At 42.0% G+C, this 16268-nt stretch overlaps 1 protein-coding gene across 1 annotated transcript in view; it reads right to left on the bottom strand.

Moving 5' to 3' along the window:
- col13a1 (collagen, type XIII, alpha 1) overlaps nt 1-4240 on the bottom strand; it is a 200298-nt gene extending 196058 nt beyond the window's left edge. The window contains exon 1 of the mRNA XM_030725212.1: nt 3516-4240. Within this exon, the coding sequence (XP_030581072.1) occupies nt 3516-3839 (324 nt within the window). The 5' untranslated portion in view covers nt 3840-4240. The remainder of the gene's footprint in view (nt 1-3515) is intronic.
- Nucleotides 4241-16268: the final 12028 nt, after the last annotated feature.

Raw genomic sequence — 16268 nt, 5'->3', positions numbered from 1 at the left:
TGTTCAGATCTGCTACTATTGTGCTGTACGGAGACCAAAACCAAAGCATGCGCTTACAACCAAATCTGGCAACCAGTGACAAGGATAAAGCACAGAGGTTTTAAGCATATGGAGGCACTATTTGTCATGAAATCCCTTCAAGCAAAATGTTCCTATACAATAGATAATAGGTTAAAAAAAAAGATGATAAAGTGCTTTGAATCCTCAACAGAGTAGCCAGGTACTACATAAATACCAGTCTATTTACCATAAAAACCCAACCCTTGCCTATTGTCTGAGATACAGTATATTATTGTTAAAGTATTTGCTCATCTGCCTTCAAATGAACTTGAGTGACATCTAATTCTTAACCCATAGTTTAATATGATGTCAGCCCACCCTTTGCAGCTACAACAGCTTCAATTCTTCTGGGAAAGCTTTCCACAAGGTACAAAATGTTATGATGTGCTGAAGCACTAAGAGTTCCTTTTACTGGAACTAGGGGACTGAGCCCAACTCCTGACAAACAACCCCACACCATAATCTCCCCTCCACCAAACTTTAAGCTTGGTACAGTGCAGTCTCACAAGTGCCATTCTCCTGAAAACTGCTAAACTCAGACTGGTCCATCGGATTGCCAGATGGAGAAGTGTGATTTGTCACTCCAGTGAATACATCTCCACTGCTCTGGAGTCCAGTGGAGGCGCGCTTCACACCACCTCATCCCGCACTTCGCAATGCACTTGGTGATGTAAGGCTTGGTTATAGCTACTTGGCCATGAAGACCCATCCCATGAAGCTCTCTACACACCGTTCTTGAGCTAAGTTTGAAGGCCTGTAGTGAAAGTTGGTGACCTCTGCACACTATGTGCCTCAGCATCCACTGACCCCCGCACTGTGATTTTACGTGGCCTACCATTTCATGGCTTAGTTGCTGTCATTCCCAATCACTTCCACTATGTTATAATACCACTCACTGTGGAATATTTAGTAGCGAGGAAATGTCACGACTGGACTCGTTGCACAGGCAGCATCCTATCATGGTACCACATGGCACATGGATGATCATTAGACACCACAAGAGGTCCATACAAATAAGTTCCCCATGTGACACAATGAGAAAGGAGTTAAAACATCTGTCTTATGAATGGTAATTCATATTATATATCACAATATATAGACTTTGGTTGTGAATTTTTCATATGTAAAGATGGTTGTGTCAAGAATTAAACTACTTTTATATCATTTAATAAAAGTAGAATTTGGAAAACATTTCTCTCAAAGTAGACAAAAACCTAAGTGAAATCACTTGCTTTGTATGTAATTCTGTTATACCAAGATTTCTTTTTAATAATACTATGGCTCCAGAATTTGACACCCTTCTTGGGCTATATTTGGAATAAAACTGATATCCATCTTTAGCAAGATAAGGACATGGGGTCTACTTCAAATTGTAAATGTACTGGCTCTTCTATATTGCTTTAATACTCTACTTAATCACTCAAAATGCTTTGTACAGCATGCCTAATCCACACCAACAATTTCTTGCTACACCTTAGTCCTTTCTAGGGCTGCAACGATTCCTCAAGTAACTCGAATAATTTGATTATAAGAAATCCTCGAAGCAAATTTGTTGCTTCGTGCTTCATTTAAACTCTGCAGTGCTCAGGTGTCTCGTTTCACTCACATTGGCAGCATTAAAGTTCTCTGTCGTCATTGTCGTCTTCTTCTTGTGGGTTTAATGGCGGTGGGCAAACCAGCTTAGAGCTGCATTACCCCCACATACTGGACCAAAGTGTGGATCAGGAGTTCGAAAAAAAATTCACATTCTAAAAAGTTCTCCATCACTGCGACGGATTCCCTTTAACACTGAGTGGATTATCACTGACGTGTTTTTCAATGCCTCTACCACTCTCTGCTGTGTTGTGTTCGCTGTGCTGAGAATTTCAGCTGTTATTTTTTTTGCAGTACGGAAGTTAAAATATGCAGGTGAACTGTTAATATAAACTATTTCTTATCTGGTTGAATAATTGATAGTTGCAGCCCTAGTCCTTTCTATCTAACATTTACATTCTAATGAACACACTGGAGCGCAACTTGGAGTTCAGTATCTTGCCTAAGGATACTTTGGCACGCAGACTGGCACAGCAAAGGATTGAACCACCAGCCTTCTGATTAGTGGATGGCCTGCGCTACCTCCTGAGCTACAGCCACCCCGGCTATTGCTGTGTTAAATAATGCTCATGATGGACAGACTAAAGACTAGATTAAATACAAAATATTTTCTGTTGGGTTGATGGTGGTCTGTGGGACAGTTGTGTATGTAGCCTGCTTCGTTTGGTTGGGGCTGAAGGGTTTAGGTGACTTGGGTTTGTGTCCTCAGTACTTCTAAAATCCTGGCTACAGCCCTGAACACATCCTGACTTCAGGACTGAGAGCACTGTCATTGGCTTATCATAGAGAAACTATTGCAAGAAATCACAAGTAAGCTCTGATAAAAAAAAATGAACTAAGTCTGGACAATGTAACATTACCACCAGCCGCAGCAGTAGGCACCATGTGCTCTGTTTTTCCTCCTGTTAAATGCATTATATTGGCCCTAGTGTGAGGGGCCTGAGTGGGGGTGGGGGGAGATGATAAAAGTTTGGCTAAAGCAAATGGAGGAAGGGAAAGTTGGCTCCCTGTGGAACTTCAATCACCATGGAAGTTGTTAGGCAGTTGTTGGTGTAGCTGTGGTCAATTGAAGGGCAACACAGAGGGCAACTTAAGGAGCAACAGATGTGAAAAGTCACGGACAGCTCTTCACACTGTTATCTCAGTGAAGATAAACACATGATATGTTTAACACCTGTTGAATTTTAATTAAGGGATGTGCAGGTCTTTGTTTAAAAACAATGTAGTACACATTATTTCTTTGAGAACAGCTTAACGAGGAATTCGGTGAGTCTTTATCATGACAGTTTCTACTATTACCTCTGCGTTTTCTTCATCCGAAAAAACAAAGAAACAAAAACATGTAAGTCCAAACAAAGTTGTCCGATTAAACTGTAAACATTTCCCTAGTGAATCAGGAGATTGCTATGAAGACTTGGGATACACACACAGTCTGCTCACAACAATAAAAACCTTCTAAAGAATATCACCCCTTCTAAGAATATCGCAATTCACCTAAACAGTGTTCTAAACATACTGAAAACTTGAAAAATAAATAATAATTTAAAATACAATTATTTTCAGATGAAAAAAAAAATTCCACATCAAGATTAGTCACTGAGGAGTTATGAGGGATTCTACTTTTTTCCTTCCCACAACAAATTTGGGTATCTTGTGACAACTTTTGGTGCGTTTACCGGTAAATGAGGATTAATTAACAGGTAAATTAACCTGAGTTTGAGAGGTGCATGCCTTTTCAGAGTAGACCAGGCAATATCATAGTGGACTAAATCTGCACTGAGAATTAACAGTGAAAATGCAACCAAAACCACACGCTATGACTTAAAAAAAAAGTTTATATTTAATTTTTGCGTAACTCTTACTTCTTCCAGGATCTGGTCCAGTCGACCCAAGATGACAGGCTCCACCTGCTCCACAGAACGCATCCACGAGGAAAGCTGTGCGACTCGCTGCTGCTGTTCCAGACTTACTATCCTGGACTGCAGCTCCGAGGTCCGCACAAAAACCACGATCCAAACTCCAAGAGACAGCACAGATACCACAATGCAAATCGTCATGCAAGACAAATCTCTCCAGTTTCTCCACAACGGCTGTTTTAAACGCTGTTGCTGCTCCAAGCCAGTCCGCCTCTTCTCACCTGGTTTACCAGCGACTGCCCATTTTTGCTCCTGTTCCATTTTAAACATCTAATTTTGGTTCGATCCACAAGAAAATCCCTATATTCATCAGATGAAGAGTTGCGCAGCAGAAATCCCAACGACCTATAACGTTGAAGTTTATAAGAGGCTGTTTATACTGGGGGCACTTTTGCAGTTTTTTTTAAGATATCTTCAAACTATCTTACTGCGTCCACATGAGTAACTACATCAACCTTAAAAAACGAGACATTCTGTATCTTGCCATCAGTCAGTGGTGTTCCTGATTCTTATGGACAGTCTTATTCCTCTGCGTTCCGCTCCGTTTGTCCCATTCGCTACTTCTCCTCTGAGCGATCCCACTATGTGCTACAGGCGAGTCGCCAGCTCTCGTCCCTGTAACCTGAGCCAGTTTCCCTCTCCTCTGTACAGCTCTGGAAGCCGCGGGCCCTTTGCTCACAATGCATGCTCCTCCTCTGAGAGACTTTAGGTTAAATGGCGGGGCGGGATTCGCTAGTGTTGTTACCCCCTTTGATCGGTGTACTTGGGCAGGGATATTTTTAGGTGCGCAAAGCCAGGACGCAAAGTCACATAGCCGGTATACTGACGACTTGCTGACTGCTGCTCAAAACAACGCACCACATTTGCTCTCTATGTTATGTCCACTGTGCAGAAAGGATTGAATACACCGCACCAGGACATGTTTTATGCCAACAATTTTCTTGATTGTAGATTGTGACCTGGGATAAGTTTCCTGTGCACACAGAAGTAACTACCACGAGTTTTTGTTTGTTTGTTTTGTTTCTTGATGTGCTTATTGTTGTGATTGGGATTACATAAAAACAACTAGTGACTCGATCTAACGGGGTCCTATTCATTTCTAACTTCACACTTTTATTATTGGACACTATAAGAGTACTTTGGTATGATTCACAGTTCAAAATAATATTTATGTTGCTCCAACAGTCAATCCTCTGATTAAAGAAGCCTTTTAACTTTAAAAATGATACTGTTCTTTGGGGGAAATAAATTAATAAGAGTTCTTATTGGTTTGTGGGGCTTGAACTACTTTAATCTTCTAATGTGGGCCATGCTAGAAGAAAAACGTTTGAGAATCACTGGCTTAAGCTGAGTGTGTGTGTCAGTTTTTAATTAGTTTCAGTTAACATTTCCCCTCTGAAATGATATGCTTTGTGGAAGAAATGACCATATTAAGCACATTCCCTCTCACTGATATCAAAGAGAACCAAGATTAAAAATAAAATGGAAAAGAGATCATTTAGAGCAGTGTGACCACTGCCAGTTGTCACAGTGGCTCTCAACTGTCCCCAATACAGTTATAAGGGCCCACAGCAGGTACAGCCGGTGCAGCCGATGAAGGCTTTGGCCCAAATGTTGTTGGAGCTGGTGGTTATGCATCGGAATCAAGTGGTGACACAGCAGCAGTTGGAGTTGTAGCAGGCTTAGGCCTCCGTGGGATTTTCTCCTTTTGAGCTGTTGTTTGGCAGAAAGCCCAACGGGGTGTTGGTCATACTTAGCCTCTTAACTGGTCACGTCAGTCTGCAGGACATATGTAATGCCAATCATGATAACCTGTTAACTGACCTCACCAAAATCACCTGACAAAACTACATGATGCCCTCATTATTGGTCATTAACAGGTTATCATGATTGGCCGAATAAGGTGTCAATCAAAATGGGAGGGTCTAGCCTGCCATATAAAATACACTACATACGTCCTGCGGGTGAGACGTGGCCAGTTAATGGGCTACGAAATGGGTCTTCCAGAGCCAAGGGTGTCACGTAGTTTTTCAGGTCATTTTGGTGCTTCCAGTTAACAGGTTAAAGAAAACTGGGAGGAAGGGCCAAGCTCAAGTAGTGAAAATCTCTTCCAGGCCCAGGAACATCACTAACGCCTGTGTGACAGAGATGCTAGGTTCAGACAACTGGGAGACAAAGTGGTTGTATTACTCCCTTCATCCAGGTCAAAACTACTCGCCAAGTGGCAAGGGCCATTTGTGGTTAAATGATGAGTGGAGGACATTGACTATGAGGTAGTGCAGTTAGACAGGGGCAGGGCCAGTTTACTACCTCAACCTTCTAGATCAAAATGAGTTGGGGCATGAGGTGCCAAATTCAATCACTCCCGCCTCACTCTATTTTGAGAACCATCTCACATCGGGCCAGAGAGCTGATGTGGCGTCATTGTAACAACGTTTTGCAGATGTATTTTCCCCCTGCCTGGTCACACCACTGGTCACACCACCCTCTTAATTTGAGACTTGCCCTGGGTTCACCTCCTTATTGGTTAGTTGAACTCAAGAGACAAATTGTTCAGAAGGAATTAGTGGTAATGCTGGAGATGGACATACAGTAATAGAAGAGTCATGCAGTGCATGGAGTAGTTCCATAGTTCTGGCGTTGAAGAAAGATGGGTCTATCTGGTTCTGTGTTGACTCCTCAAGGTCAACACAGGCCATGGGTGAGCTGAGCAGCTCCTTCAGTCAGAGACTGAAACATCCTTGCTGCAGAAAGGAGTGCTTTCGCAGGTCATTCATCCCAACAGCAGTCAGACTGTATAACGCATCATAATGTCTTGAGTCACTTGGACACTTTACCTCCACTGCCATCACTTTATCCTTACAGTCCATAAATATTTTATTTATTTATTACACTCACCCATATAATGCATACCGTGTATGCTGTGTACCTTACCGGCTACAAATGTATATAATGTTTTGATATCTGTATATAGTGTTTGGATGTGTGTGTACATGTGTGTATATGTATATGTGTATTGACATTGATATATATTTTATGTATATAGTGCTTATGTATATGTGTATAGTTTTTCTATTCTATTTTAGTTCATTTGTTTTTACTCATCCTTTTCATTTTGCTCTGTACTGAGCTGCTGTAATGCGCAAATTTCCCCGTTGTAGGATCATTAAAGTTTTATCTATCTATCTATCTATCTATCTATCTATCTATCTATCTATCTATCTATCTATCTATCTATCTATCTATCTATCTATCTATCTATCTATCTATCTATCTATCTATCTATCTATCTATGAGGTGTTACAGTTTGATGCATATCCCATGGCACAGGTTGATGAGCTCCTGGACCAGTTAGGCACTGCTCTTTTTTTCACTACACCGGATTTGACCAAAGGCTATTGATTCCTTTGTCACCAGAGTTGAAGAAAAAGTTGTCTTTCTCCACTCCATTTGGATTGTACCAATTTGTGACGTTTCCCTTCGGCTTGTTCAGGCCCCCAGTCATGGCCCCCATGGACCAGGTATTGTGTCCGCACGCTGCTTATTCTGCCGCCTATTTGGATGATGTTATCAACGGCAGTGACACGTGGGCGGAGCAAGTGCAGGAAGTGGCCACAGTACTGGAGTCCCTGAGGCAGGCAGGGCTCAGGGCCAACCTGAAGAAGTGCATGGTTGGACAGAGGGAGGTACAGTATCTGGGGTACCACTTGGGAGGCAGACGGGTGCGTCCCCAGACAGAGAAGACAGCAGCCACCGCATCCTGCCCACCTCCCAAGACCAAAAAGGAGATGAGGCGGTTTTTGTGGCTGGGCTGCTATTACACGTTTGTCTCGTTAAATGACCTCACCCAAAAGGGTGCCGGAGATCTGGTCCAGTGGACGAAGCAGTGCCAGGTAACGTTTGATCGCCTGAAACAAGCCCTCTGTGGGGAACCCGTACTCTACATGCCCAACTTTTCCCTCCTATTTTGACTGCAGACTGATGCCTCAAACAGAGGGTTGGGGTAATTTTGTCCCAGCAAGTAAGGGGGGTCGACCATCCGGCCATATACATCAACTGTAAGCTGTCAGAACGGAAAACCCACTATACAGCACCATAGAGAAGAAATATCTGGCAATCTGGTTGGCGGTCAACTTTCTTCCTTATTATCTCCTGAGCCGCCCCTTCAACCTCTGTTCTGACCATGCCCTGCTGTAGTGGCTCCACCGCATGAAGGATGCCAACGCACAGATTACCCATTGGTAACCTACCATTCAGGTTTAAGGTGGGCTATAGGCTGTGGGTGGAGATGACCATGGCTGATTCCCTCTCTCACTCACGGGGGGAGTAGGCTAGGTTAGACGGCTCCCCTGCCTAAATCAGAAGGTGGGGGTATGTGATGGTGGGGCGTGGTTTACAGCTTGGTTGCAGGGGAGGGGTGGGGCAGCGGGTTCAGGGTGCGGCATCGGGTGATCTTGGTGACAGCTGGGTGGCCTGAGTGTAATAATGAATTTTCTTTTTACACAGTAGCAGGCTAGTGAGGAGAGAAGGACGTGGAGTATGAGCTATCAGAAATATCCGGTTGTTCCATGGAAAGAGCTCAAGGTTGAACATTGTATATTGTGTTTGTGGAGTGTGTGGGGACCAAATACAGACATTTTGTCACACCCCTATTTTCAGAGGCTCAAAAGTAATTGTATAATTGACTGAAAAGCAATGTCATAGTCACGTGGGGGTAGTCCCCTCATTATTTCATGGCAATTTATACAGGTAAAAGAAAAATTGTATTGCAAGTGTTTAATTATATTTGATTTTTCAGTAGGAATCACTTGATGCAAGTGAATCTACTGGCCGGCTCAGCAATGCCAAAAGAGCTGGAAGACCACAGAAAACAGCTAAAGTGGATCATGACAATTCATTGCTTCATTAACAAAACCTAACACCTAACTTGTGGATTCAAACTGAAGCTTTTTCAGGTCTGTCTCTTCCAGTGTTTACCTCCCTTATGGTCAGTGTCCACCTATTTAATTTGACCACATTGTTTTGATAATAAAATCTGTCAGCTTAAAAAAAATCAGCTCCCACCTAATTAGCACTTTATGTTTTAAAATAATTGTTTGATACTTTGCAAATGTTGTAAAGTATCAAATAAGACCAGAAAGCAGAGTTGCAGTCTTATACGTCTCTCTGCAGCATCCCTCTTCCTGCCATCCTCCCAAAACCCCACACAGTGGCAAGTGGGTAGGTGCTCCCCCTGCAGCCGGAAGGTTGCAGGTTCGAGCCCCTGTCCCTGCGCTGCGTTGTGTCCTTGGGCAAGATACTTGCCTAACGGTAGCACCGGTCTCTGGCTGCATGACCGCAGATACTTGTCTCTGGATGAGTGATCTGGAACCATCATTTCATTGTGTGCCTTGTGCTCACAATGACAACGAGTTGAATCTAACATCTAATATAGCATCCTCAAGTGCACCAAAAAATAAAACGATTGAATGTGGATTATTAAACATTAGGTCTCTCTCTTCCAAGTCCCTGCTAGTAAATAATTTAATAATTGATCAACATATTGGTTTATTCTGCCTTACAGAAACCTGGTTATGGCAGAATGAATATGTTAGTTTAAATGAATCAACACCCCCGATTCACACTAACTGTCAGAATGCTCGAAGCACAGGTCGAGGAGGAGGAGTAGCCACAATCTTCCATTCCAGCTTATTAATTAATCAAAGACCCAGACAAAGTTATAATTCTTTTGAAATCCTGAATCGTAGTCTTGGCCACCCTAATTGGGAAATTTAAAAAATTTGTTTTATTTGTTATTGTCTATCGTCTACCTGGTGCTTACTCAGAGTTTCTGTCTGATTTCTCAGATTTTTTTAAATCTGATTTAGTGCTCATTTCAGAAAAATAATTACAGTGGGTGATTTTAACATCCATGTAGATGCTGAGAATGACAGCCTCAACACTGCATTTAATCTATTGTTAGATTCAATTGGCTTCTCTCAAAATGTAAAGGAGCACACCTACCACTTTAACCATAATCTGGACCTTGTCCTGACATATGGCATAGAAACTGAAGAATTAACAGTATTCCCTGAAAGCCCCCTGCTGTCTGATCATTTCTTAGTAACATTTACATTTACTTTAATGGCCTGGGCCTGAATCCCAGAATCCCGGAATGCCAGCCAAACACCCCGACGTTGGCCAACCCACCCCACATGGCGGCGCGGCCAAGGGGCTGCACAGACCCCTCCAGCACAGGGAGGAGCTCAACCGGGAAACAGGCAACCCCGGGCACCAGGGCCCCAGACCCCAAGACCACAAGAGCATCCGTCCAAGCCCCCACCACCAACAACCAGGGCCCGGAAACAGAAACCACAAAATGGCAGCCACCGTCTCCAGTCCAAGAGCCATCAGACACCCGAATCCCTCGGCCCACCAACAGCCTCCCCCGGCCCACCCCCAGCCAGGCCCAGGAAAGGCAGGCCCTGGACCTGCTCTCTTCCTCTGGGGGGTAGTTCTCTCCCTCCATCCATCCATCCATTCTCTTCCGCTTATCTGGGGCCAGGTCACTTTCCTCTCCCCAGCCACCTCCTCCAGCTCATTCGGAGGGACCCCAAGGCGATGGTCAGTGATGTGCTACAACCTGTTGTAGCTGAGGGGAGAGAGACAGCACAAAAGACATGCTGTGGAAGAGAGACAGAGATTAATAATAACTAATGACTGAATGCAGAGTGTTGTAAAGAGGTGAATGAAAAAGAAATAGTGGATCATGGGAAACCTCCAGCTGCCTAGGGATGTGTAGTGTAACTAAGGGATTCAGCCCTAATTATAAGGTTGATCAAAAAGGTAAGTTTTAAGATCAATTTTAGAAATAGAAAAGTTGGCTGTTTCCCGGATTAAAACTGGGAGCTGGCTGTGGCTCAGGAGGTAGAGAAGGTAATCTAATAGGAATGTGATCATTCCTACAAGACATGTTGATGGTTTGGAGGAAGTAACTATTGAAGTTAACTTAGAAAAATTGCAGAGAAAGAGTTAAAATAAATATAAATAGTACTGAAAGTAGCTGAACATAAAGATATGTCTTTGAGATGGGCACAAATAATTTTTTCTCTAATGGTTAAAATTTTATTTATGAAGAAATTCATGAAGTCATTACTATTAAGGTTAGAGGAATACTCGGCTCTACAGAGCTCTCACTCTTTGTCAGCCTGTCTACAGTGCTCAAAAGAAATCTGGGATTGTTCTTATTTTCTTCAGTCAGTGATGACTAGTAAGATTTTTAGCTTCACGAAGGACTTTTTTTCATAGAGCAACAAACTCTTTCTCCAGGCTAAATGAGCATCTTCTAAATTAGTGAGATGCCATTTCCTGTCCAGCTTACAGGTTATCTACGTTAACCTGCATGTTTGTGTGTTATACCAGGGAGCCATGCACTTGAGGCTTTCATTTTCAGAGGAGACACAGGATCCTGAGTTGTATGAAGTGAGGCTGTATTGATGAGACGAGATAATCTACCTCTGTGGCAGCAGAGTTTAGGTAGCTGCACTGTACTGTATTACAACATGGCATTGAAGAGCATAATAATTAAGTAAATCAGTAAATTTTATTTATATAGCACCTTTCACAGATAAAATCTCAAAGTGCTTTACAGAGTGCAAGTAAAATAGATACAAATAGCTGATAAAAACAATAAGTAGAACAATTAACTAAAAGCTTGTCTGAATGAAAAAGTCTTAAGCTGCTTTTTAAAGGAATCAACAGAGGCGGCCAAACAGAGAGACAAGGGCAGGGTATTCCACAGCCTGGGGTCTACTACCTGAAAGGACGGGTCACCCCGAGTTTTAAACCAAGTCTTAGGTTCTAGGCCTAAGACTGAAGAGTGTAGCCTGAAGAAAAAGGGATCAACATTTTGGTGATGTATTTCGGGGATACCTGTCCATTAGAGCTCAAAATGTCAAGACTAAAATTTTAAAATCAATTTGACAGGTAGCTAGCATAGAGAGGATGTGTGCCCTTCTGTTAGTTCCTGTCAAAAGCTTTGCTGCAGCATTTTAGACGAACTGGAGAAGAGTGAGAGCAGATTCATTAAAACAAGTAAAAAGAGAGTTGCAATAATCTAAATGAGATGAAATAAAAGCATGAATAATCATCTCCAGGTCAGATTTGGATAACACTGCACTCAATTTTGAAATATTCCTCAAATGATAAAAGCAACTTTTTACTATTAGTCTTAAATGTCTGTTGTTATGGCCACTGACCTTTGGCCTCTTTGTGAAAGAGAGCAGCTCTCCTTCTTTCTCTCTCTCTCTTCTCCAGGTGCTCCCAGCCTGATTGCAGTCATTTGGGAGGCTGCATATAAGGCTCCAGCTGCCAGTGCTCTTTGCCATTAGGCCACTGGGCTTTGATGTGTGTGGTTGCTGGACCTTGGTCTGCTTGTTCTGAAAGCGTTTATGATCACTAGTAGGAAAAACCTTGGCATTTGGTTTTGGCTCTGCTGTGGTTTCTTTTATTTTCTTAGTGCTCCAGTTTTTGCAGAAGCTTGGTAGGGGTAGTGATGGGCAAAATGAGGCTTTGTGAAACACCGAAGCGTTTGAAGCATTTGTGCCGGAATTGTACCGGAAACAATCTGAAACCCATCTGCACAGTGACACCTGCTGGCCAATATCGCTCTATATCTCAGTTTAATTACTTGGTTCATCGCTTCTGCAGCGATCATGGTGACCAACATGACTGAGGAGGACACTAAGCGGAGGGTGGATGCAGGTCAGACTTGGGGAAGTTCCTCTAATGTTTGAATAATAGAGGTCATTCAGTGTGCAGAAACAACTGGAGGATTGAGGATTTTCAGTGCTCACAGTCAGCTGTTCCAGCGTGAGTTCGTCGATCCACTTTTAGACCAAAATAAATAGAGGCATTGGTAAAAAATAATAATAATTCAGCAATTACAAAGCCCAGCTCAAAAAAAAAATGACAGGTTCATTAAATTTAAAAAAAAGAGAGAGAAGAAAAAAACAAATGAATCCACCTAGAAACAGCAGGAGTGAAACGCACCAAAGCCTCGCTTAGCCACGGTCACGTGATGTAGGCATTTTGAACCAGGTTTCGGAGCAGTGTTTCGAAACACCTGCGCTTCGGGAGCTCGACACAGTGTCGAAACTTCAGTGTCGAGCTTCCCATCCCTAGGTAGGGGTTCTCTGCCATTTTTGTTTGTTACATTTTTATCCTGTTTCATGGCTAGCCAGGGAGTTTAGGTGTTGTCTTTTGGTTTTCACCCCAAAGATTCGTATTATTTTTGGTCCTAGAAAGTGAGGGGGGTTGTTTGTCATTTTGGCCTTGAAGACCCTAAAGTCTGATTAGGCTTCCTGCCTGGCTCTTAAACATAAGCAGCAGTCCCAAAAAAATAAACAAGTTAAAAGTGTAAATCTCATCAGGAGGGTGAGTCTTTCTGAGTCTCTGCCTGAGCCAGACGAACCTGATGAGTGTTTTAAGCCCTTCATCCTTGATGGGTCAGTATTGTTGACAGGCCTTGCAAAGGACCAGAAGCCCGTAAAAATATTAAGAGACACTGGTTGTTCAGTCATTCCTCCTCTCTGACCTTCTGCCCCTCAGTCCAGAGACATCTTGCAATGCAAGCATCATTGTGAGAGGTATAGGGATGGCTTATGTGCCTGCTCCCCTCCATTGTGTTCATGTCGCCTCTGAGCTGATTTCTTTTTTTTTTTTTTTAAAGCCTGTCATGTCTGGCAGATCTTGAAAGCAGAATTGTGATCTGAATGTGTTGTTGTGCCAAACATATTTGCTATTTCAAGATGAGCTCTACAGGTTCTCAATAGGCTCTTCTTGTTGATGTTTGACCCTTTATTTTATTTGAGTTATTTTTAACATACAATGTAACAAACTCTGTGCCAGAGCTGACAGGCTGAAGAAAAGGAAAAGAAAGAAAAGAAAAAGGAAGAGAGAGAGCAAAAAAAGGAGAGAGAAAAAATGTAAAAAAAGGGGAAAGAGCACAAGTAAATAAACCAAATCGTTCATCACTTTTTTAACATAAAAAATACTAACAATACTTGCAAAAATAACTTTGTATGGGAAAAACAAAACTAACGAAGCATGTTACGCAAACCAACAATTTGTTGTGTTGTGATTGCTTGGGTGTTTGTGTCTGTGTCATGGAACGTACTTACCAATGAGGGCAGAACGCTGCCAGCCAGACCAGCCAACTGACCAAGGCCCGGCCCCCACCCCCCAAGCACCCCAGCCCACACCCCAGGACCATAAGGCAGCACCATCCAAGCCCCCACCGTCATCAACCAGGACAGGCACACAGACATCACCAGAAGGTCGCCCCAGGACTCCAGTCTCAGGAGGCTACCAACTATATAGGCATCCGGAGTCCTCACCCAACCGCCTACAAAGCACATCAGGAGCAGAGTCCACAGCCAACTACCCCCACTAAGTAATAGAGCTGATCAGTGGGAAACAAAGAGAGTCAAATTCCTCGAATTGGTTTTTAGAAGAAGCAGACATTCTCTCTAAACTAACATGATCTACTAATAAATTTCTGTATTGAGTAATACACAGTTTATTTTTTGACTTCCAATTCATGAAGATAGTTTTCTTAGTGATGCACAAGGCGGTAAGAACTATGTGTGATATATTTGACTCCATAACTAATTCACTGACGTCACCTAAGATGCATAGTCTGGGGGAAGTTGGGACACGACAGCTAAACCATGTGGATAGGTCTTTGCATATCCTCTGCCAGAACCTCTGAACAGGTACACAAGACCACAGAGCGTGTAGATAATTGTCCTCTGAATTGCTTGTACAGTGAGTGCATATGTTTGAGTGCGTAAGGCCCATTTGGAACATCCTTTGTCCAGTATAGTGTGTTCTATGGAGAATTTTATACTGTACAAGTTGTACTTGGGGTCTTTTAGTCATTTTGAAGATATTTAAACATATTTATGTCCATAAATTTTGATCCAGGTTGACAGAAATATCACGTTCCCATTTTGCAATTGGGAGGGAAACTGAATCATCAGTTTTTAGTAATAATTTATATAATTTTGACAACAATTTTGGGGTACAGAGGTTAAGAAATTCTGTTACCCATGTAGGCATTTCTAGATTCAACTGATTAAGGTTAAATCTTCCCTGTAAGATGGACTTAAGTTGTTGATATTCCAGAAATCTACCGTTGCCAATTCTATATTTTGATATAAGTTCTTGGAATGTAATAAGGTTTCCATCTTGGATAATATGTTCTAAATTATTTACACCGTTATCACGCCATAATGGAAAATTCAGCATTTTCTTTTTCTGACAAATATCTGGATTGTTCCAAATGGTGTTAGTTTACAGGGGATAAGTGAAGACTTAGTTATTTTTAAAAATTCCCACCAGGCTGTCAGAGAGGTGTTTATACTAAGGCTTTTATAGCAGTTATGATGTTTAATACTGGGACTAATGAAAGGTAGATCCGAGATGTTTATTTTTCCACAAAGTGCCTGTTCTAGATCCAGCCATGGGTTGTCTAATGGAATGGATTTGATCCACCTTGAAATATACTGCAATCTACTGCCTAATAAATAGTAACTAGAAAAAGCATTTCCTGAAGAAAATGCACTGTGAATGCACGCTGCTGAATGATTGGAGATGAAATGCCAGGAAATGCTTCAGAGCTTAATTCTGATTGGCTGAAAGAGTTCAAGCAGCTGAAAAATGCTGAAAATGAATTTGAAATTCAAAACAGCTGAAATTGTCAAGAAAGTAGCTAAATTAAACTCAATTTGTTTAAAGGGCAGAAAAACAGCCTGAAGAAATTTTAACTGTCGTTGAAGAAAAACCATAAAAGATATTGAAATGGGTGAAATGGGCCACCATGAGTGAGATGGCTATGGCAGCTGATGACCTTGGGCCATTTTTCCTGTTCAAGCTTGTGTAACTTAAGTGCAGTTCCTATGTTCAACCAGTAGGTGACCCCATAGATGATAAAGAGTTAGAAGATTTCTTTCTTTTTCAACTCAACTTTGTTAAAGTATTAATCAGTATAAGCAGTTGTGAAAGATAAAAAAAATATCCAAAGAAATTTAAACTGCAGCTGAAGAAAAGCCAGAAAACATACTGAAAGGGCCCACCATGACTCAAGTGGCTATGCCAGTAGATGACCTTGGGCCATTTTTCATGGACAAAGTGTTCTGACATTGTGTTAATAAAGCAGCAACTCCTGTGGCTAACCAGTAGGTGAGCACAGGAATTCTCAGAAGCTACAAGGTCTTGAATTGTAGCTTGGCAAAATGTCAAAGAACGCCACAAAATTTAAAGTTCTAAATGGCAAAAATCCGCCTGGAGAAATTTAAACTGCAGTTGCAGAAAAACCTTAAAATACTTTGAAAAGTTCAATTCAGGTTTAATAGTTTAATGTTTTGCAGCTGAAGGCTTTTGGCTGAATAGCTGTCATTGCTGAAATATTTGGGAATCTTGTTGAAAATGTTCAAATACACTGAATGATTCTCCTAAACATGAAGGAGAATGAAAGTGCAGAAAACTGTGGACAGAATGAATGTAATATGGTAGCAGCCAATGGGAGGAGCCACCAGAGCAAGGACTCATGGGAATGTTTATGCTGGTGTATGGGTGTTTTACTTATCAGAGTTTATCACTTATTCACTGATGGTTTGTGATGTCAATGTGCTGTTATTGAGGGTGGGTGACAACGGG

This window comes from Archocentrus centrarchus, unplaced genomic scaffold (genome assembly GCF_007364275.1).
Source record: "Archocentrus centrarchus isolate MPI-CPG fArcCen1 unplaced genomic scaffold, fArcCen1 scaffold_50_ctg1, whole genome shotgun sequence".
In the NCBI taxonomy this organism is placed as follows: domain Eukaryota; kingdom Metazoa; phylum Chordata; class Actinopteri; order Cichliformes; family Cichlidae; genus Archocentrus; species Archocentrus centrarchus.
This window is presented reverse-complemented; position numbering and strand designations above follow the sequence as displayed.